The 24,162-nt window shown below is 43.6% G+C and overlaps 1 protein-coding gene across 1 annotated transcript in view; it reads left to right on the top strand.

Moving 5' to 3' along the window:
- Positions 1-6,524: 6,524 nt before the first annotated feature.
- The window catches only part of JAZF1 (JAZF zinc finger 1), a 339,605-nt gene continuing 321,967 nt past the window's right edge, over positions 6,525-24,162 (top strand). Inside the window, exon 1 of the mRNA XM_025993096.2 lies at positions 6,525-6,925. Coding sequence (XP_025848881.1) covers positions 6,811-6,925 — 115 coding nt within the window. The 5' untranslated portion in view covers positions 6,525-6,810. The remainder of the gene's footprint in view (positions 6,926-24,162) is intronic.

The following is a 24,162-nucleotide window of genomic DNA, read 5'->3' as shown; positions in this document are numbered from 1 at the left end:
CAAAACCAATGAGACGAGCATTTCATAAGTGCCTGTTAGGGGCACAGGGCAATGACACCGTACTAGACCTAAAAAAAGGTCTCATCAAAGATTGGGCCATGATCATGGCAAAGTATAATGGCTGTAATCTATCCAAGCTGAGAGATGATTGAATGCTATCTTTTCCTGATGCTACATAAGAGAAGAACAGTAACACATTGTTAAAAATTGCTTTAGCATTGAAAACTGAAATCTCAGTGCATTGCCTTATCGCAGTACTGAGCTATACCCCCATGCAGCTTGTACTGAAAACTATGTGCAGGCATGATGAAAGAAAGACTTTTCTCAAGGAGACTAGGACTTGTGGCCTTCAAGGTAGAATGCATTCATCCCAGGGTGGGGGCCACACAATACTCTGGGATGTGGAATGAAGATATTAGACCTTCCATTTCTGTTTTTTAAAAAGTTACTTTCTTAAAATGTCTGATTTATTTTATAATATACATACTATATTTGAATAGGAGTGCCTGTATACAATTTATAAATAAAAACATAAATATTTATGGGATCAAGGTTTACTTTTTTATTGACAGAGTTCTTGATTTTTTAAAAAAGATTTTGTTTATTTATTCATGAGAGATATATAGAGAGAGGCAGAGGGGAGAAGCAGGCTCCCTTAAAGGAGCCCAATGTGGGACTCGATCCTGGACCCTGGGATCACACCCTGAATCGAAGGCAGACACTCAACCATGGAACCACCCAGGCATCCCAACAGAGTTCTTGATTTAAAAGATTTAAGAACCACTGGTCTAGAGAAGAAAGACCAGTAAGCTAACAGTCAAAAATCTAATGCAGAGGGAGCTTGGCTGAAGCACAGATGATAACCATATAGCTTAGCCAGGATGAAAGAAGAGGCAGGATGCTGGGAAGGCTTCCTGTAGGAAGTCACAGGCTAAGCTGCTGAAGTGTTGGTAGGAAGAGAGGGGAAGATGGAAGAATGTTTCTGGCAGGCTATACAAACACATGTAAAGGCAAGGTGGCCTGTCACGTATAGTGAACGTATCTTGAAAACGAAAATAATTTGGTTCATCATGAACTGCCAGTATATGTACTGCATTCTGCAGGATCTGATTATGAAGATCATTGAGTAGAAAGCTATTCTGATGGTGAGGCTTGGCGCTGAGGGATTTTAGCAGGGGAGAGGAAATCATGGAGCAGTGTTTCCAACTTGATCCTCTAGCCCAGTCTCCCTTGATACTTGCTTAAGTCCTAGGGGAGAAGGATTATAAAGCAGGAGCTGATGAAACCTCAAAAAGCTAGGACAAAAAAGATACTAGCAGCTTTGGAAGGGATAGAAAATCTTCAACACTGGGCATTGCTGGGTGAGCATCAATAATGCCTAAGGACACATCCCTCGGCAAAAAGCTGTGCAGTCTTTTTCAAGTAGTAGTGCCTTAGTGACTCGATTATAGTCAACAGCAACAAGAGTGATCACCTGAGTGAGCCCAAGTTGGAAAGGAGTGAAATGGCAGACACCAGAGCAGCCAAGAGGACAGTATGTAGAGTCCACTGAGCCACCCATGGCAGGCACTAAGAACCTGTTTAGAAAGACCTTGCAAAGCATTTGGTGTTCCCTCATTAGAGGAGAGACTGTACTTGTCTTATCCAAATTGTATCCTTTGTATCTTACACAGGCTACTGGGATGTACAAATCTTGGGGTCACTGTCCTTGCAGTTGCCTACATAAATAATGCCTTCTGGGGTTGTGTGGCAGGACCTTGCATAGAGGTTCAAACAAAATATGCTGAAGGAACAAATGAAATTGTGTTTGGCTGTCTGCTCTTTTGACCATTTGAAAGCTTGGGCTGGATGGCTAAATCCCATCAGATTTAGATTTGGAGCTATCATTTGGGTGGCAGTGTGGCAGACTGCAGTAGGGGAGTAAACCTGGGATGCTCAATTAGAACTCCAGCCATTGGGACACTTGGGTGGCTCAGCAGTTGAGCGTCTGCCTTTGGCTCAGGGCATGATCCTGGTCCTGGGATCGAGTCCCACATCAGGCTCCCTGCATGGAGCCTGCTTCTCCCTCTGCCTGTGTGTCTGCCTTTCTCTGTGTGTCTCTCATGAAAAAAATAAAATAAAATCTTAAAAAAAAAAAAAAGAACTCCAGCCATTGGTTGAATGTTTCATTAATTTAGTTCGGGAGAGGGGCACCTGGCTCAGTGGTTGAGCATCTGCCTTTGGCTCAGATGGTGATCCCAGGATCCTGAGATTGAGGGCTGCATCGGGCTTCCTGCAGGGAGCCTGCTTCTACCTCTGCTTGTGTCTCTCATGAATAAATAAATAAAATCTTTCAAAAATTAGTTCTGGAGAAATCCTGCAAGGAGCTGGAAATGAAAATGCCATAACTATGTTGATAGTAAGGCAGAAGCAGCCAGGTAGAGAGTTCTAACGGGTAACACTTATGAGGATTGGTCACTAGTGGCATGCAACCGGAGAACCCCCATTATTCATCCTAAGGTCAGACTGGGGACCAAAATGAGAGTTAAGCACCAAAGAGCTGATAAAGTTGATTCATTTCTGAGCTGGAGTAAAATCAAGACAAAAAGCTTAATGATTTGGTTGCATAAATATTAAACAAGAAAATCTGGAATAGACATCATCCTCCTTGGAAGAAGGTGAAGCCTAAAGAAAACATCCTGTCAAGGTAAGGGTTACTGTTGGCAAAAGTGGTAGCCTGAGTCTTTAAGAGCTGCCATTCCTTTATTTATTTATTTATTTGTTTGTTTATTTATTTATTTAGGATTTTATTTTTAAGTAATCTCTGTACCTCATGTGGGGCTTGAACTAACAGCCCTTGATTAAGGGTCACATGCTTCATCGACTGAGCCAGCCAGGTGCCCCAAGAGCTGCCATTCCTACAATGGCCATAGACTGGCACAAGCAGAAAAAGACCGGCCTTGTGATCTGTTCAGTCTATGTCGTGGTGGCTGTAGAAGGAATGCCTCAAGCTACTTACAAAGAGCCTGTTTACATCCAGTAAACCCGAAAAGTAACTTAAGAGGAACCTGGGGGAATGATGCAGAGAAGCCAAGAAAGCTAGAATTGAAGGCAGTATGGAGAATTAAACTCAAAACAGAGTCCGATGTTCATACACATCCTCTTACAGTGCTAACAGATGACCATGCAGGGCACAGGAAGTACACGATTTTTTATCAGAATATCCCTAAATTAACCGATTCCTGTATGTGGAGCCCAGACAATTATATGACACAGAATCCTCTGGTGGCTTCTGGTTGGCTCCATTAGACCGATGGATCCACACATTGCTGGCAGCTGCGCCAGCCTGTGGACAACGTTGGATTTGGGGAGATTGCTATGGGATCCCAAATCATTTGTAATGCTAAGTACCAAGCACCAATACTAAGTACCAAGCTATGGACCACTAGGTCCATATTCTGTCCAGGTTTCCACAGCAGGAGGCATTAGTGCCCTGGGGAAAGGTTTGTAAGAAAAGGGTCTTAAACCCAGGGAACACTTTTGGCCATAAACACTATGCTATCCTTCTGACTTCTCCATTCTTTCACTATCTCTTTCCTTTGAAATATTTTTACTACCCAAATTAGGCGGACAAATTTTTTTTGTAAATGTAGAGATAGATCAGCCATCACTTTCTCTTGAATACCATAGGCTGAAACGTTTATTGTCTATGTTCTTATAGCCTAGTGTTGACTTCATCTAAAGGGACATCCTTGCAACAAACATTTATTTTAAAAAAAAAATTTTTTTTTAAAGTAAGCTCTAGCTAGGCCCAATGTAGGGTTTGAACTCACAACCCCAAGATCAAGAGTCATGTATTCTACTGACTATGCCAGCCAGGCACCTCTTAAACAAATACTTTTCAACGTAAGTACATGATGATAAGCAAGCCCCTGTAATTTTTTAAAAGTTTGCCTGTGGTTACTAGATCTTTGTTCTTTTACTGTCAACCGATGCCTTACTGAATGCACTATGAATACAGAGAGGAAACATGCTGTGGGAGCCTGGGGAGAACACACTCCATGTCCCTGGCCTCAATTTATTTACCACATGCACGATATCAGTGGGCCTGACAGCCAGAGTATCTTCCCAAATCTAATAGAGCATGATTATGTATCTAATATAAAGGCCAGAAATGCCTAGAGTGCGCAGATAAAACAAATAAACAGAATGTCACATAGGCAGAGCTTCAGTTCATATAAGAATTAGTAGAGTGGAAGAGAAAATGAGGGACACCTGGATGGCTCAGTGGTTGAGCACCTGCCTTCAGCCCAGGGCATGATCCCAGAGTCCTGGGATCGAGTCCCCCATCAGGCTCTCTGCACAGAGCCTGCTTCTCCCTCTCTCTGCCTGTGTCCAGAGGGCTCTCTCCCTCCCTCCCTCCCTCCCTCTCTCTCTCTCTCTGTGTGTGTCATGAATAAATAAATAAAATCTTTAAGAAAAAATGAGTCCTTACAAAATATTAATAATTGCCCAAGCTAAAAAAAAATTTAAATCTTAAAAATTTGATTTATGTTCTTTTGGCTTAGGAAAAAGCTCTGTTTATTAAATTTGGCCTATCACTAGATAGATAGAGTGCTCTAGTGAAATGCAGTCTCCTTACTTCCTTGTCTTTCACCTGCACATTTCTGGCACTTTCCATCCCTGACTCTCTTGCCTGGAGTTAATAATTCCACAAAGATAGTTTTTTTTTTTTTCCCTGGAGGGCAGAGTCGCTACTTCTCCCAAGCTCTTGATAATTCCTAGATACTGCATGGTGGTGGTGCCTAACTCTTATCTCTAGGGGGAAGCTGTTTTGGCACAGGTTTGGGTTGAAGCTTTTGCAGGGCATTACCCTGTCCTGTTACTTGGTGGGGTGTGTTGTCTGCCAGATATCCTGCCTACTGTCAGCTGAAGGCCTTCCCAGACTGGGCAGCTGAATGCGCTGCACAGCTGCCAAAATTCTAATTCAAGATCTAGAATTCTAACTCCTGCTCTTTAGACCCTTGTCTGGCCCTGGCTCCAGTCTCCAGCCAACCGGGTCGCTGGCGCATTATCAGGCCCACCCAGGCCCTGCCCCCACCCGCAAATGGGCCCAGGAAACCATTCTTGGCACCAAACTGAACTTCAATGACACAACGGCCCCGGGCCTCATCCAACCCAACTCTCATCTCAGCACAAGGCTGTCACCCTGTGAGCTGGGTAAGAAGAAATGGGAGAGAAGGAGAAATGCCATGGATGAGGGAACTAATCATCCCTAATCGCTGTGACTGTCAGATTATAAAACTTTTGTGGTGTTTTTACTTTAAAAACTCATATGGAAAGTGTTGTGTTGACAATCGTATTATCAGTAATAATATGGGAGATGAATATAGTTTATGGAGAGGGAAATACTATTTCTGTACAAATCTGCACCAGAGGCAAGTGAAATTTGTCCTAAGGAAAAGTGCTAAATTCAGTGTGCCTGTATTAATTTTAAAAATGCACTGTTGGGTCGTAAGCTGCCGATAATGTGTAATGTTCCTCAGGCACCTGGAAAAGTGCTATCGGAGATCACACACTCTGCAGGTCAAAATATGAGTGCAACTGGGGGGGGGCGGGGGAGGGCGGGGACCAGAAAGCAATTGATTCTTAGCAAAGTACGAGTTTGGGGGGATGCTACCAAATTCAACTGAAGTGCTTAACGGGTCAGTGTTTTGGTTTAAATGTTCACCGAATAGTGTAATCAAGATTGACTGGAAGAGTCTTTTCTCTTTTAAATGAAGAGTAAATATGTCCCTTGACCCTGTTTTTACTCCTTTTAGCCTTAACCAATGCACTGTCCTTTCTGCTGATGGTCTTGCTCCCAGGGACACGGGATGAGTCAATTCCCAGACCTGCGCTGGAGCAGTGGGGTGCTGCAATTTGGGGGAACGAAATCATTTTAGTTTTTGTTCTCCCAAAAAGGAGCAGGGAGGATAACAAACGTGGTACTTTATGTAAAACACGGGCAAATGCACTTGACAATCGAGAAATCTATTTTGAAATTTAAATAAAGCTAAGATTTTTCTTTTGGCCTAGAGGGAAATTTCATTAAAATCAATTAGTTAGTACAAACCTCCAGAGAAAATGACTAAAAAAAAAAAAAAAAAAAGGTTTAAAGAGTGAGGTGCACACAATTACCTTTCCTGGGTCCCCTGTGATGTCAGTGTCAGTGTCACACCTAGACAGGTGGCCAAGTGCAAACAAATGTCCCCGAGTGGTGCCTGGGTGACTCCCGGAGAGCTCAGGGCGGGATGCGCGTGTAACTAATAGATGTGCAGACATCACGGATGTCACGGACAGAAGCGAGGCAGCTCCAAGCAGGTCGCACGTACTGCCAGCTGCGAAGGGCAGGCCGAGGGAGATAAAGTTGGTGGCAGGAGCTCGCAGGTGAGGCCTCGGTCCGGGAGCCGCGGCCGGGGCCGCACAGCTGCTGCCGCGCGCCCTGGTCCCTCCTCCCAGCTGCGGCGGCCTCCCCGCCCGCGCCCGCGCCCGCGCCCGCCCCGCCCCCGCCCCCCGCGCTCCCGCCGCCGCCGCCTCCCTCCGCCGCCGCCTCCCTCCGCCTCCCGCCGCCTCCCGCCGCCTCCCGCCGCCTCCCGGTCTGTCCCCGCTCCCGCCGCCGCGCCGGCCCCTCTCCTCCGTCCCGCTGTCTCCGCTCCCCTCACCCCGCCTCTCTCCCCCTCCCCCAGCCCCTCCTCCCCTCACCCCACCCTGCCTCCCTCCTCCTCCTCCCTCCGCCCGCCGGCCCGGCGCTCGCAGAGCCGACACCAGGGGGGCTCTCGATGTAGCACCATGACAGGCATCGCCGCCGCCTCCTTCTTCTCCAATACCTGCCGCTTCGGGGGCTGCGGACTCCACTTCCCCACCCTGGCCGACCTCATCGAGCACATCGAGGACAACCACATCGGTAGGCGGCCCGGGTGGGCGGGGGCGCCCGGCGCGCGGAAAGTCCTGGCCAGGCGCGAACCCCGGAATGGCCCGGGGTGGCGGGGAGGAGGGCGTGTGCGAGCCCGGGGCGCGGGGTGGGGGGTGCGGGGCGCGGGGCGCGGGGCGCGGGGTGCGGGATCCCGGGGGGCGTGCGCGGCGGCGGCGGCGGCGGCCGGTGGTGGGAGCGGGGCTGCGGGGGCTGCGGGGGCTGCGGGGGCTGCGGCGGCGGCGGGGCGGGGGCGCGGGCGGGGGCGGGCGGGGGCGGGCGGGGGCGCGGAGTTAGTTGGCCCCGGGGTCGGGGGGTCGGGGGGTCGGGGTCGGGGTCGGGGGGTCGGGGGGGGGCGCTGCACGCCGCCCGCGCCCGCCGCCCGCCGCTTCCGCCCGGGCTGGAGCTGTCAGGGCTCGGCGGCGGCTGCCGCGGCCGGGAGGTGGGAGCGGGGAGGGGGCGGGGGTGGCTCCACCGCGGCAGCCATTCCGCTTCCTCCTGCCGCCGCCGCCACTGCGTCCTGTCAGCGCGGGTTGCTAGGTGTGGTGCGTCGGGAGGGGCGGGCGCGGGCCGCGGCGGAGGACGCGGCTGCAGCTCGCTCGGCGCGGCGGGGGGCGCGGGCCTGGGCACCCGGGGCAGCCGGGCTCCCGGGCACCCCCCCGGCCTGGCGCGGACGCCGGGGCGCGGCGGGCTGAGGTCCCGGGGGCGCCCGCGGGCCGCGCCCAACGCCCCGGGCCGGGCGGCGGCGGAGGCCCCCGCGGCCGCGTCTGCTGCGGAGCGGTCCCCGGGGGCCGGGCCGGGCATCCAGGGCGCCCCGGCCCGGAGATTTGCCTTTCAAATGCTGCTAGGCCCGAGGGGCGCCGGCTGCGCCCGGGAGCGGCGGCGGCGGCCTGCGCGGAGCCCGGGGCGCGGGGGACTCGCGGGCCGCGGGGGAGGGGCCGCCGCCGCCTTCTCGCGGGGCCCGGGACCCCCCTCCCCGCCCGGGGGGGGCTTTCAACAAGTCCCTGAATTCGCTCGAGTCCCAGCGCGCATCTACAGACCCCTCCTATCCGGAGTCCCCGCGAGGCTGCAGGGGAAGGGGTCGGGCTCCCCCGGCCCGGCGGCCCAGCCACCTGCAGAAGGTGCGGCTGCCCCGAGTCGACCTGCGCGGGCTGGAAGGTGCGGGGACCGCGCGCGGACCCATCGGGGCCGTCCGATCCCGAGGACCTGTAGATTGACCCCAGAAATTCATTTCCAGACGAACGCTGGGGAATTCATCCATGGGGATGCAACTCACGTTCCTGCAAAGTTGTGAGAATAAATCACGGCTGCTGTGGATTTATGCAGGAATAAAATGAGGCCGAGCCTCCTGCCCCTTTGCTTCGGATAATGCTTTCCCTTTGCACACAGTGGGCGCCTAATAAGCGTTGCTTGCTAGTTTAGCATAGGATAACGAAGGGCGGGGGCCTCCGGAATGGGAAGGAATCGCTGAAGATGTCTACCGAACGTCTTTCGACTGATAGTCCTGATGAGTAAATTGTCCAGGTTTTGAGACCTAAAAAGTTTTAAGACGTCCCTACCCTCCATCTCCTCTGATAGAGGTGTGAGGGAGGAACTAGGCAAGTTTTGGTCGTCTTGAAAGCATTACTCCATTTAATGGAGTAACAAATTTGCTGATTCATATCATCATTGAATAGCTGGAACCGAAGGTACTTAAAGGATAAATCAGATTTTTCATGATGGGCAGTTTGAAGTAATACTAAAACCCCCGTAATGCAAAGCTCCAATGGAAATTTTGTCGGTTCAAGTTCCTTTCCTTTCAATAATAAAGTAGAAAATAATAAATACAAGCAAATAAATATGTCGTTATGTAAATATATAAATAAATAATGTTTCCCGACTTTGAGAGGGCTGCTATTGCATACCTCATTATTCACTTTCACTAAGAGTTACTTCAGGATAAACTATAATTAATGTAAGGTGAGTTCATAATCTTTCCACATTGCCTGCCTACTTGGATGGGTGGTTAAAAGAAAATATCAGTTATATTTATTAAAATGTGTTAAAGGCAGTTATCCTTCTTGAGGATTTAGTTTGAAATCAATTAGATGATTTTAAATGGTTGGTGGCTCGGAAGAGCTTTTTAAGCTCGCAGGAATTGTCTTTAATATTGGGTAAACATTTTTAAAGAGGGTTAAAGGTTCTGTAAATTTTCTGAAACTCCGCTTTTAAGTAATGGTCATCCCCAAAAGGCTACTCTTTTCTCTTAATTAAAATATTGAAGAATTAAGTTTATAACAATAGTTATGATTTCGGCACACTGTGTGGCAAGGCTAACGATGACTGTACTTTGGAATTAGTTTAAAACCAGCCAGCTTTATGGAAAATAAATGCTAAAATGGACAAGCACTTGAAATTCCCAGAGTGAAGAGATGAACTTAAAACTATTGAGTGCCTCTGCTGAGCAGAGGCCCTTTGCTTTTTAAAGATAGCCCCGAATGCACAAATAAGAATTGACCTCAAGAAGAGTAAAAACATCCTGATTAGTAGGCAGTGACACGTAAGTAAACTTGCTGAGGGGCATATGAGTGCAGATATATCAGACCAAGCATTTAGTGAAAGTTCTTTACGTGTGTTGTTAAGTGGTATTTATTGTTTGTGGTTCAGTCTGTAAAGTTTTGGAGGCAGATGGTTATTTTTCAGGTGTCCGTGTTATTGAGTGGCCACATTAAAAAGGTGCATGCAAGGACCACTGAAAGATTTATTTTAATATTATCTTTGATTTTTTTCACAGAGCTTGTTATTTAGCAATCATAAAAGTATTGGAAATAATGCTTAGGTGGAAGTTCCATCTTGAGGACCATTCTGAGTTATTGCAACTTAACCACTTGTCAAAATCCTTAAGCCAGCAGTGACATGAAGGTCTGTGGGACTATGGCCTATTTCTTGCTTGACAGATTTTTCAAGGCCTTTGGTGTGCAAGGCCCATAGTTTTCATTATAATTGTAAAGCTTAGTTCAGATTAATTAAGAACATTAAGTGGCAAATAGCTGCTGTCTGTTCTGTTAAAATGTGCATTTAGCTGTTTTTTACCTGTACCCATAGGAACAAGGATTTGGGGCTGTAGAGCCAAGGGAAGTGTGATTTTTTTTTTTTTTTTACCCCTATTCTCTGTCTTTGCTCTCTTCCTCCTAGAAGAGCACAGCACTTGCATTTCCGTGTTGGTCCTTGCCTTTCTTCTCTGGTCTAGTACTGGAGCACCTGTCTCCATGTACAACCCTGGTATCCCAGCTGAAGCCGTCCCCTCAACTTGAATTGCCTAGAAATCCCATAGCCCTGCAATTGTGAAGTGTTTCTCAGTCAGCTTTGCTCTCCATTCATTCATAGCCCAGCTCCGTTTCCTGGAGACGGGAAAAGCTGATCAAGATTTGTTTGCTTCTTACTGTGAGTAGATACTTGAGTTTGTAGAAACACTCTTGACATGCACATCCTAGATAGGTAAAGCTAAACTGGTAACTAGGCATCACAGAAACACCAAGGGCACTAAATTTAGCACTGAAGGTCAATGTCACAGACTCATGAAATGCCCGCTCTGTCTGTGCATCTCAGTGCTGTGAAATCTTTTTTTGGCTTTTGGTCTCAGAAAGGGAAGTATTTAAGCATTCCTGGTAGATTTGATTGTCTGGTACATTTGTAAAAGTACCTCTGCATATTAAGTTTATTTATGTAATAATACATATTTAGCATCTGTTTTGTGCTAGGCATAGTTCTAGGCCCTTGGTATTTTTTGGTGAACAAAGATCCCAACTTTGGAGAATTTATGTTCTAGTGGTGGGAGATAGTAAATAATCACCATAAAAATAAATAGGGTATTGAAAGGTGGTCATGGAAAGAGATTAGAGCAGGCTAAGGTGGATTGAGAGGAGGAAGTGTTAGAATTTTTAATCGGTTGATCAGGGTATGCTCACTGAGAAGCTAATCCAAAGGTGATCCAAAACTTTAACAGAAGGAAGTTATCCATAAGGGACATACAGGGAACATCAGGATCCAGGTAGAGGGAACAGACAGCACAAAGGCCTGGGGGCAGACCACACCTCTTAAACTGAAACAGAGAATCTGACCTAATTCAGTTATTCTTGTGATGGTACTGAACTAAAAGGTCATATAGAACATTCCACAGATGTTGGGAGCCTCAGCTTTGCTATCATTGTCTCAGATTTTCCTGTAGAGGCCCCATTAGGAGACGAAATATTGTTGACCTACTATCTTGCAGTAGCTATGACTTGGGTTTTGTTTTGCTTTTTGTTTTAAAATATTTTATTTATTTATTCATGAGAGACACAGAGAGCAGAGACATAGGCAGAGAGAGAAGCAGGCTCCCTGTGGGGAGCCCAATGTGGGGACTTGATCCCAGGATCCTGGGATCACAACCTGAGCCAAAGGCAGACACTCAACCACTTAGCCACCCAGATGCCCCGATTTGGTGGTTTTTGACCTTGAACGTCAGCAGGTTTCTTGTGAGTTTCTATTAGTTTCCTCATTTCCAAAACCAAGGTGATAAATCCATGCAGCTTCATTTCAGAGGGTAGATTTGTAAGCCATCTAATTAGTAAAGATCAAATTCCCTGGAAAGAAAAGTAAGGTAGTTACTGTACCGCCAATAATGTAGAATTTGGCTCTAACAATAGTTTAGTAAATATTTGCATTATCTTCTTAAAGTAGCACCATAGTGTGCTAAATAGATGGCTATATATATAATAAGTAGCAGGTCCTTTTTATTCCCACTTTAAAGGTGAGCAAACGGAGGCATACAAAGGTTATCAAACTTGCTTTAAGTTTCCATGGCTGGCCAACTGTGGACTGGAATTTGGATTTCAGACCGGTAGCAGAGCTGGGCCTATGCCAAATTGCCAAATGAGTGATGAACCCTACTCTTCCTCTAGACACAAGTGGTCTGTATTTCCACCTTTAGAAAGTAGCTCTGAGCTCTTGAAGTGAGGATCACCTGAGAGGCAGCATAGTGAACACAGCATGTTTGGGTTTGAATATACACCTCGGATAATTGCCGGTCATTTGACCAGGGACAAATGGCGTAACAACACTGTGCCTCAGTTCCTGCCTCTGTACGATGAGGATGGTAATAGCACCTCCCCCATGCAGTGGCTAGGAGGATTAAGTGAGCTAATAAGTGTAAAGTACTCAATTACAGTACAATCACCCAATTTCTTGCCATTTTGTGTATTTACCTAATAAGTATGTTTGTAATCCTGCTATGAAAGTCTACAGTAGAGGTTAACAGAATGTGGGTTGTGTCCATCTACCGCTATGTGAAACCATCAGGCCCTTCCCAGGAAAGGTTGAGAATAGGAAATGAAAACCCTTCTGCAGCATTGGGGTTGCAGACTCTGGCCACTTTCTGTTCTCTGTGGCCACAGGTACTTCAGATGCTGGCGGAGGCCTTTGCCACTGTGGACTGGAAAGTGGTGTCAGGGCCAGTGGCTTCCAAGATGGCCTTTCCTGGTAGCCTGTATTTATTTGGAAAAACCCAGGATTAGAAAGAAGCACTGTGCTTTGAGCTTGTGGGCACATTCTTTATGAGGACATTTCCTGTGGGGAGAAGGAATGACTGAATGAGTAAATGAATGAATGAAAGGCTTGTCACTGCCTGCCCAGCTCTTTGCCTGCACCCTGTGGCTTGCCGGCAAGATGCCCTGCTGCTCCCTCCCACGGTTCACAAGAAGGGCCCAGGTACAGAGCCAGGCGAGGTTTCAAGTGCATGCATATGTGTGAGTGCATGTACAGACCATCCACAATGTGGGGGAACCCGAAATCTAAAACTTCGTAGCCTTCTCCAAAACAGTTTTCCATTTAGCCAGTTCTCAGCCGTAAACAGTCCTGTCCCCCTTTATGGAACATTGCTGGTGAACGTTCTGTCTCATAGATTTCACAAGCCTCTGATTTTTTTTTCTTGTGATAGTGCCCATGTTTTCTGATGTGTGACTGAGATGCACAGACAGAAAAACTGCCTGCAACTGACTGACTGGGTTGGCCAAGCCTCCATATATGGAAAATAGCTTCCTTTAGATGGCTTGTACTTTGGAGACCTCTCCCACTGTGACAATACTAGAGATGCAAACTGATGGGCTGTTTGCAGGAAGTCTGATTCTTCCCCACTGATGACAGTGAAGAAGCCTCAAGGCTGGAGCAGGCTGGAGACACTTGATGAGAGGGCCTTTCCTAGCATTGTCTCGAAGCCAGAGGCCTTGTGTTTTAGACTGAGATCTGAGAGACAGGACAATGCTATCAACCCCCTTAAATATCCTCCCTTTTTTCCTGGCTTTTGCTTTTAGAACAAGAACCGTACCCCACATTTCCTTACATTTCTCTCCCTCCATCCCATCCTTACTCCTGCCTGCAGATTTTGACAGTGCTGACATGGACTGGATGCTACTGAACTTGCTGGATTTAAAAGAACACATTTTGTTTCATGATGAAGTAATAGGTTTGTTCCATGTTGATCTTGCTCAAGTGTTGAATAGCACATGTTGTTTATTTAGAATCTGAAAATCAGAAACTGCAAATGTCAGAAATTTATTGAATGTTTGTTTGGAAACGAGCAAGCCTTTCAATTGTAAGATGCTAAATCGATTTAAAGAAAATTCTCTCTTCCCCCTTGCACTAAATGCTGCAATGTTGCAGTGGTTTTCACCTATTATTTATTTATTTTTTAAAGGCCAGCTGCAAGCAGGGACTGCATTAATGGATGTTCTCTTTGAGGATGAAGTCTTCCCAGTAGCTCTCTCTCCACTCTGGCAGGAGTCAAAGCGACTGTTCTTGAGTCACTAACTCCAGACTCTCTGTCCAGCATTGATAGTCTCCTAATGGCAGAGTGGCCCTCGCCTGGTTCAGCCGCTGGCCTCCCAAAGAAAGCCCTGTTCATTGTCTGCCAGGCTATAATGGTGACTTTCTTCTGAGATGGACCTCTTTGAAGGGACAAGATCCAGATGCCATGTTTTAATTATTAACATGGCACATCTCACTGATTTTTTGGTATTATATAGAGAATTAATATATAGATAACTCTACAGATAAATGACGTATACAGTATATAAAATACATATGTGAGTATAATACATATCTAAATAATATATTTTTACATATATGAATATCTCTACACCCACATGGATATATGTGTGTACATATATATGTGTGTGTGTATATTTATATGTGTGTTTATAATACATATATACATTTATATCTTTACTTACTCTGCGTCCCCACTGAGCAGGGACCCTGATGTAGGACTCTATCCCAGGGCACTGGGATCATGACCTGAGACAAGGACAGACCCTTAACTGACTGAACCACCCGGTGCCCCTACCATACACATTTTTGAGTGTTTACTATATGCTAGTTCTTAAGACACTACTTTCCTTGTTTCCAAGGAATTGAAATGTATTTGGAAAGATCAGATATATACAGACTGAGATAAATGATGAGTAATAGAGACCATAGAGGCAGATTTATTGTGAAGCTAATGAAGCTCAAGCCCTAAAGCCCCACACTTGTACAATCCATGTTTCACCATTGATGAATACGTGCCTAGGACCCACAGAGTCCTTTCCAAGGTCCTGGAGGAGCCCTAGGAGTATGTGCAGTTCTGTGTTCTTAGGATCATAACATGTAAAATTTGAAAAAGCAAGATTAACAGCAGTTGGCTAACAGTTTTCTTTTCTACTCTGACTTCCCCTCTGTAACGTATCTCTTTGAGTTCAGTGACTTGGGAGTTGAGAGTATTTTTGAGATATAGCTAGGGAGAAGTTGAATTTGGGACATACTTAGTTTGGATTTAGTGGTATACATTTCTATGATTCATGGTCATCTCTGTGTCTGAGTTATTCATAGCCATCCAAATATGGGAATCACTTCCCAGGAACACCTGTCCACTGTGCCGGCTCACCTGGGGTCCTTACACAAAGGGGTGGGGCCGAGGTGGTATTGTAGTATAGATGTGTACTATATCTATCAGTAGGAATTAGTTTGAAATGTATGGAAGAAGCTAGTCTGGAAAATTCTTTTGTTTGTTAAATGTGTAAAATTCTAAGTAGGGAGTTCAGTTCTTATCTAAGTTAGTCACCACGGAAGTTCCTTCTGTTAGGAATATACTCAGTAATGCAATATAACATGTAATATATAATATCATATATTATATATTATGTTATTTATATATTATAAAATTATATATAATGCAATGTGAGATATTAGTATACATTTATAAATGCACTATTGTTTTTTATAGAAATTCTGTGTTTAAGGTTCTTGCTCATTTGATACAAGTGTGTGTGTATCAACAACAAAAAATATTGGCAACAAAGTGGTTAATGAATGTCTTTATGTTGATAAAGAATATCTGAAGTCAGTCAAGTCTTTCATTTACAAGAAAGCTTGAAAATGCCCTGAATTCTTGTGGTTCATATATAAAAGAAAGTTAATAAAGGTGTTTACAAGTTTGCCAGTGATCCTAAAAATTTATATGGCTTTACCAAAAAGGAGCTGTGAGGCTAAAAGTAACTTTTCTGAATTATCAATAATTAAAAATAAGTACTGATCACCCACACTTGGGGAAAGACTGATTTATGTTTGCACTTTATAGAAAATGATATTAATAAAAATCATTGTCATATGAGAAGTAACCAAAGAATATGAAGCCCAAAAGAAGTATTTATAGCAGTGTATCAGGTGGTTAATTCACATACTGGTTTCTTATTCTGGATATTGATTTTGTGATGTTTTGGTAATGTTAGCTTTTAAAATTTTGTATTTTGTTGTGATTTCTTAATCTAAATAAATGATAATTGTTGTAATCATTTTGTATTTGTAACTTTTTTTTTTCCCCCTAAGAGTCTAAAGCTGCAGGCCTCACAAAACATGGATCCATTTCTTGGTACCAGTTAGGGAGTCACTACCTTGTGCTAGAGATTGTATTAACCAATTTTCATACAGTATTTAATTCACCCTCATTGTAAGTCTATGAAATAAACATTACCCTATCCTAGAAGTACTTCCAGTTTGGAGTTAAATATACTACCATAGTAATTAAATACATCTATCTAGTGAAATATGAACCGGAATGTTTATTTTGGTAAGGTTATAAAACAGAAATTTTTTCCTTCAGAACAAAAAGCCTCTCTTACCTCAGAAAATAGCATTATTATCATTGGCCCTTCCATGTTTGTCCTGTGGCACCTGCTCACCATACTTCCATGTAATCACTTGTATACTTTGCCTCCCACCAAAGTACAGCCCCTTCCTGGAGGATGGGCCTGGCCATGTTCATAGCCTCTTCCTCAAGAAATGTTTTCAGAAATGAAATGAAAATAAAAATTGAGAAATGCTTTGGATGTTGAGAACAGTAAGTTCCAAGGTAACTTTGGGTGGTGAAAAACATCTTTGAAGCTAATCTTCTTTGGAAGTGTGTATGTATATATATATGAGGAATAATATGTTTATGTGCTCAGATGTATATATGTATGGCAGACACAAATAACAGTTATGCAGCTGGCCCAGGGGGGTTATATTAAGGGAATTTGAAGAAGACTTTCTTTTTTTTAGGGAGATATGAAAAAGAAATCCATGTCTTTATTTTCACAGTTGGGAATTGAACTTGTTTAGGCTTGTTCCATGTTGAGGATATTATGAAGCTTAGTTAAATGATTTCTTGCCTTACCTACCATATGTGGTTGCCTAGAACATTCTAGGACTTAATGCTAGGACAAAAGCATATATTGCTTCCTCTTCCCCCTTTTCCTGGGGCAGTTTGGTATAAAGGAGGCTGGGGGCTGGGGTCAGGAGAAGCTGTCCACCGTGAAGCAGGACAGAACCAAATTTTTTTTTAAAGATTTTATTTATTTATTCATGAAAGAGAGAGAGAGACAGAGACAGAGACAGAGACAGAGAGGCAGGCAAAGACACAGGCAGAGGGAGAAGCAGGCTCCATGCAGGGAGCATGATGTGGGACTCGATCCCGGGTCCCCAGGGTCACACCCTGGGCAGAAGGCGGCACCAAACCACTGAGCTATCCGGCTGCCCCAGAACCAGATTTTTTTTTTTTTTTAAATTATTTACTTATTCATGAGAGACACAGAAGCAGAGGGAGAGGCAGGCTCTGTGCAGGGAGCCCAATGCAGGACTCCATCCCAGGAACCTGGGCTCACGCCGTGAACGGAAAGCAGACACTCAACCACTGAGCCACCCAGGTGCCCCCAGAACTGGATTTTGAATCTTGAATCCAACTACCTTTTAGCTTTTTTAATTTGGACAGTTCTGACAGTCTTCTTGTTTGTATAGAATAGTAACAACAGCTACTGTTTATTAAGCACCTACTAGTGAGGCACAGGCAAATTGCTTTTTATGCATTGCTTAAGAATGCCACATTTGTCCCATTTGACATGAGACATAGGCTAAGACATAGAGCAAATAATGTAGCTTATAGTACACAGCCAGTAAAATGCTCAGGGAAGTAGGCTTTGCTCTCAAGTGTCCTCCTGTGCCTTAGTACCTGCTTATACAGCCTTAGTTGTGCCCCAGTACAAAATATTTACATTTTAATAAAAGGCTCTTGTATGCCTGAGTGTTACTCATACAGAAGAAACGTTGGATTTCCAAAGGCAGCAATTTGTATTGTTGGGGAGATACTTTGATGCGTTCTGGTAGAAATAGAAATGTTTACAAGGGCACTGGGGTGGCTCAGTCAGTTCAGTGCCTCTTGGATTTGGCTCAGGTCATGATCTCACGGTCATGAGATCGAGCCCCATGTCAGGCTCTGTGCTGAGCTGAGCTTTGGGATTGTCTCTCTTCTCCTTCTGCTGCTCCCTGCCCTCCCACCCCCACCCCACATGCACATGCTCTCTCTCTCTCTCAAAAAAAAAAAAAAAAAAAAAAAGAAGGAAGGAAAGAAAGAAAAAATAGAAATGTTTCCAGACTACTGAAGAAGAGGTTTATGGTGATTGGGAGGGTCCATGAACATCCATCATCAATAACAGCAATGGAAAGATTAATTTGGCAGTTCTAAAGTGGTTGTAATTATCGAATTGTCTAAAGATGCTAACTAGTTTTCCCTCCCTCCCGGATACTTAATTATCTGGGGATGGGAGACTCCTGACAGACATAATACCTAACGCTATCCCACACAAACTTCTCTTTTACTTTAGATTTCCAAATGAAAGTATTAGCATTATGTTTAGGTATGTTAATTAGAAAATTGTTTGGACCAATGATAACTACCAGGACCCAGCTATAAGCACTGTGAATGAAGAGCTGAAACCCTGGGTACATGTAGAGCCCTTTCTGCCGGACACTCCCCTAGTGTCCTTCATAGAAAGAGCATTTTTCAGGTCATAATACTTCATCACCAAGCCTTAAACAACTGGTGCAGGAGCACATCTGGACTTAAATTGAAGCACCATTTTTCTTACCTAAATCATTCAGCAAGAGTCTCTTGAATGCTAATGCTAATTCAGCTGTCTGATTGTCAGTACAGGGTGTAATTATATAAGTAATGGCAAAAGCAGAGAAATCTGTAAAGACATTTGTACAGCTTACCATTAAGTAAACTGAACACCATGGTAAGAAGCATCAAAAGCATAAATTATTAAGCCCATGCTTCTTCAAGTATCAAACATCAAATGAAGGAAATGGGGTATTGAAATTTCTTCATAAGCTAAGTATATATCACAGAAAGCCTTCACCCCAGAAATTCTAGATGAACTTCTCTAGGCCTCTCCTTTCTTCAGTTAATCTTACTTTATTGAGCCCACTGACAGGCCGGTGGACTGTGAACTAAAATTCTTCTTCAGGGCTCAGCAGATATTTCACAGGCATTTCATAGGCTCCAAGCAATCTATGGACAGTTTCAATTTTAAATCTGTACTGAGTAGATCTTTTGATAGGATATTTCTGACACTAGACATCTGGAGTTTGGCACCAACTCATTGGTTGACAGTGTATGCTTTAAATAATGTCTCAATGGTCTGCCTGAGTTGGAAACTCCCTTTTGTATGTTGGCCTCACTTCAGCCCTGAGCACTTTCAGGGGCCCACACCAAAATATCTGTTGTTTAAAGGGAACACCAGACAAGAAATTTGGTTAAGAGACATTAAATGTACATTTCACATCAGATGTTAGAATAAATAATATTTTGTCAAACCTATAAAGATAATGGTACCTTAAGTACCATTTAATGTAATAAATATTGTAAAGTAATGAGGATTATTCTTATCTGTGGCTTGTGGCAGTCAGTCTTACTGATTTATAGGTCCCTGTATGGCAGTAGCTGACAACATGAGTTGTCATCAGAATCACATGGGTGAACCTGGAAAAGAGTAGGGATACCTGGCTCCACCACCAGAATTTATGATGTGATTGACCTGGGGTGGTCTGGGTCCAAGCACCTGTCAAAGTTGATGCTAATTTGTTGTCAAAGTTGGGAAACCATTGGTTTACATAATGGAATAACTAGTGGTGCAAAGATTATGGATTTTTTTTAAAAAAGGGAATAATGCTTTTAAAAGCGTGTGACGTTTTTTGGGGTTTCAGTTCTATAGGTGTTGTTTTTAGTTTTACTGGAGGCAAGTGTTCAGTGTAGAACAGTTTTGAAGATGTGATACTATCTCAGGTATGCACTCAGAGCAGAAATGCCCAAACTGGGAAACCGCTTTCCTAAACTTCTCAAAGTTGATGTACTCAGGATACAGTGTTTGTTTGTTTGTTAAAGATTTTATTTATTTATTCATGAGAGAGAGAGAGAGGCAGAGACATAGGCAGAGGGAGAAGCAGGCTCCTTGTGGGGAGCCCAATGTGGGACTTGATCCTAAGACCTCGGGATCACACCCTGAGCTGAAGGCAGATGCTCAACCACTGAGCCACCCAGGTGCCCTAATGTTTTGAATGAAATGACCATATTCATTTGATGTAATTGGGAGTGGTGGGGACTCTGGCAAACCAGAAAGAGTCCTTGCTTTACTTACTAAGGCAGCTGCTACTCACCTGCAGTCCAGTGTTATTAGGTTTGGAGTGTAGGCATCTGTTAGCATATCCTTGTCCTTATTTGGGAGAGAGAAGCTAGGAACTAAGATTTTTACATAAAATCTAGCTTATAATTTTGTTTTGTTTTTAAATTTCCACTTCTTTTCAGGAAATGATTAACTGTTTTTTAAAAATGAAAACTTTGTGATTTCAAATTCTTCCTTTATACAAATTCTAAAAAATGAGCCTTAATCCTAAAAATATATTAGGATCATTATTGGGTACATTTTCTTCCGCTGAGGAAAAGAAACAGGACCATCCTGCAAGTGTTCTTCGTAGCAAATAGATGATTTTGAACAGATGGATTTGAGCACTGTATCACTGAAAAGTCAGAAGGAAACTTCAAGGTGATCTAGTCGAACTAGCTAATTCCATAGAAGAGGCCAAGGAGGTTAAAGTCATGAATGGGTAAGAGTGCTTGGCCAGGAGGAGCAGAGAGAGCCACAGTAGAACAGGGATCCAGCCTGTAGCTGTTGGAGCCAACTTACCTCACTTGGGATCCTGGCTTTGTTCCTTCTGTCGAGTTTATGACCTCTCTGTGCCCCCTCCTTTTTTTCATCTCTAAAATGGGAATACTAGTATGTATCTCAAGGTTTCGTGAGACACCATATTTATTTGGTGTGTTGGCTGTTGGAACTCTGGTGAATTCTGAAGGGAAGAAAGCTTTCCAGTGAGGCCCCCTTCATTGCCTTCTGGAGGAAGCTGTGTGGGAGGCTTTCCTGTGGAGTGAGTAGCTGTACTGCCCTGAACCCTGCTGGCTGTGTGACCTTGGCCAATGTTATTTAACTCATCTGGACCTCAACTTCTGTCAGATGAAGATAGTATTTATCTCAGAGTGTTCTTATGAGAATTAAATACAAACATGCATATGAGGGGCCTGGCGGCTAAGGAAGCATCCTGTAAATATTAACGCTAATACTGTTGTACCATCTTCCTGTATCCGTGATGATGCCGCCAGTGCCACATTCCGCAGATTCTTGTCCTCTTTATGTTTCCATAATATGATGGAAGAAGAAGAATCAACATAACATTACACATTTCTGTTTTTTGTTAAGCATTTTTACTTTGAGATATTTGATGAAATTTGATTTTGCTGGTAAGAGTTTTGGTTTGTATTTGTATAAGTCATACTGAGTGGTCATAGGAATCCGTGAGCTGTTAAAACATTCCACACGCAAATTCTTGCTGTTTCAAAATATACCAGCCTTAATTTAGTATTGTTTATCCAGATTTAAGTTTTTGAGATGTTAGATCATGTGATTAGAAAAATGACTTCCATATTTGATAAATACAATTTTCCATTTGGGATAAAAGGCATTTTAAGAGTCTAGAGAGGTTTATTAAACTATATAAACAGAAAACATAATTTTTTCATGTTGTACCAAGTAAGCAATGGAAAGACAGGAGATGACTTTGTATGTATTGTTTGTAAAGATTTATTGTGAATCATTCGAAAGGATTTATGGGGCTTTTGTATAGCAGTCCAAAAATATGCCTATAGGAACCTAACCAGATGCCATGCTCTCCTGGTTAAGTGGCTGTGCATCTCTTTAATAACAGTCCTTGAAATGTCACATACTCAAATCCTGGGAGCTTCTCTGGGAAGTTCCAGACTAGGCCTTGTTTTAGAAGGTCGAGTGGCAATAGTTGAGTTGTGTACTGATTGCAGAGAATATTGAACTTCTTTGTTTCTAAATGGTATTTGACAATGACTGAAATCATTTTCAGTCCTACAGAATATGCTGCCAGTGGTTTTCCCCCTTTAAGAGTGTGCTGAGATCTGATAGAGTTCACCAGCTGGTCCAGGCTTCTGGGACTTATCTGTAGTTGAATAAGAAAAGAGTTTTCAACTCTATCATTCAGGGTCCCTTTAGTTATTTTCTTTCTCCCTCCCCGTGGATTCTATGCATTAAAAGATTTTTTTTTTTCTGACAATCTGATTTAATAAGTAAATGCTTTCTTTTTCTGTTTTTTTTTTTTTCTTCCATGCAGCAACTTCTAAGACTCCCCTTTATATATTTAGTAAATATTTATTGAGTGCAAACTATGCAGACACTGTCCAGGAGCTGGGGTACTGTAGTGAACCACACACAATCTGTTCTCAGGGAGCAGTAAGAAAAAACACAAATCCATAAGATAACTTCAGAGTCATAAGGTGAGGATGAGAAGACATGTTGAGAGGCCTATTTGAGAGTTTTGGGATAGCCTCTGAGAGGAAGGCATCTCTGAAGGGACCTGAACAAAGTATGGGCATGAAGGAGCCATTTGGGTCTCAGAGGGAAGAGTGTTCCAGGCAGAAGGACCAGCAAGGACAAAGGGTCAGAGCAGGAGTGTCTGGTGTGTTTGAGGACCAGCAACAAGGCTGGCTGGTGTAGTAGGAGGAGATGGAGAAAGGAGGAAGTGGTAGGGGACAGAATGGGAGCCACCATCAGGGCCTCCACATGGAGACCTGTCAGCCAGAGTCACCAAATGGAGTTAAAATAATTCCAGCCACGGGGAACCTGGCTTGTACAGCCTTGGAATATGTGACTCTTGATCTTGGGGGCATGAGTTCAAGCCCCACATTGGGGGTAGATTGTACTTAAAATTTTAAAAATCTTTAAAAAATTAATTCCAGCCTCAATAATGATGTAAAATGTTGTACAGGTTTATTATGGTTATAGTTTCCACTATACTTTCTGTAACATTTAGGTCGCTCAGGGACTCCATTACTTCCTGCAAAGCTGCTTAGGGATCTGGGAAATTAACCAGCTCTAGATTTCTTCAAATCCAGTTCACTTTTTGTTCAATCCTAATATTTCAAAATCTATATTTAAATATAAATTTTTGACTAATCATTTGACTAATATAATTCATGAAACATTTGCTATTTTATTTTGGAGTGGAAGTGAAAACAAGGATTATCAATAATCATGATATGTTAGACAATAATGTTTGGTACAGTTCCTAAACTCTGGTCACCTATAGATTTCTTTAAAAACATTTTTCAGCAGCTTCGTGAAATCTTGCATAGATTTTAGTGATGGGGGTATTGGCAGAATTGTTGGTGAGGGTAAGCTATGGGGAGAAGAGAGGAGAGGATGATCTTGGCAAAAGTAACTTAAAACATATTCACAGAAAAAAAAAAAACATATTCACAGAAGGGCAGAAAAGTTACTGAGGGAGATTATAGGGACCATGAGCCTAAAGGTATTATTTCACCATCAGTACCTTTTCTATTCTGAAATTTTAGTATTTTATATGTCTCTTCCATGAAAAATAGATCCTGGTTTCTCTCCCACATCTGTATCATATGGGGAAACATTAGCATAAACATTTCACTGTCAAAATGAGCTTTTGTATTTATTGAGGATCTATGAACCTGTTCTCTACATTCTAACCTGCTAGTATCTTTTTTCAAGTAATTGAGAAATGGTGTGTTTTTGGTGACAGGATGCCAGTGCAGTCTGAGGGAATAATCACAGAGTGTGCTTTACCCAGAAATATATAGATTTGTACCTGTAATTTAGCCTTTTCCAGTTGATAGGAAATGATGATGCCATTAGTCAGCTATTGCCACAGTAATATAGTATAACAAATTATCCCAAAACTCATTGGCTGTCAACAATAAGCAATTATTCCCATGTTCTATGGCCTACAGTGTGATTCGCTGGGTGGCTCTGTCAACTTATCCTATGCAGGTTGGGCACAAGCCAGCTGACATGTGTTCATTTTGGGGACCAGGCTGAAGGGCCAGCAGCTACTAGGGGCATGTTCTTCTCATGGTGGACCACTGGAGCACAAGTGCAATACCAAACCAAGGAAGCTCAATAAAAGGCCTCTATTCATGTCATGTCCATAATGTTCCTTTAGCCAAATCAAGTCATGTGGCCAAGCCCAGAATTGATAGAGCAAGGGAGCGGGAGAGATGTGAGCAAACAGTAATCCACTATCACAGATACGGTTTATTAGAAATAGAAAAAGTCCAAAAGGATTTGAAATTTAATACAGAAATATAAATTTCCCCTTAAATGATTATAATACTGTGTAAACATTAGATTACTGTCCCTACACCTTCCTAGAGAATGTGGGAAGTATACATTGGGACTTCCCAGTAAGGAATGAATAAGCATTTCACACAGGGAAAGTAAGACTTAAAGAAAGTAACAAGAAGGGTGCCTGGCTGGCTC

The sequence above is a fragment of the Vulpes vulpes genome, chromosome 7, assembly GCF_048418805.1.
Source record: "Vulpes vulpes isolate BD-2025 chromosome 7, VulVul3, whole genome shotgun sequence".
NCBI classification, from domain to species: domain Eukaryota; kingdom Metazoa; phylum Chordata; class Mammalia; order Carnivora; family Canidae; genus Vulpes; species Vulpes vulpes.
Note: the sequence above shows the minus strand (reverse complement) of the source record. Positions and strands in the feature narration are given on the sequence as shown.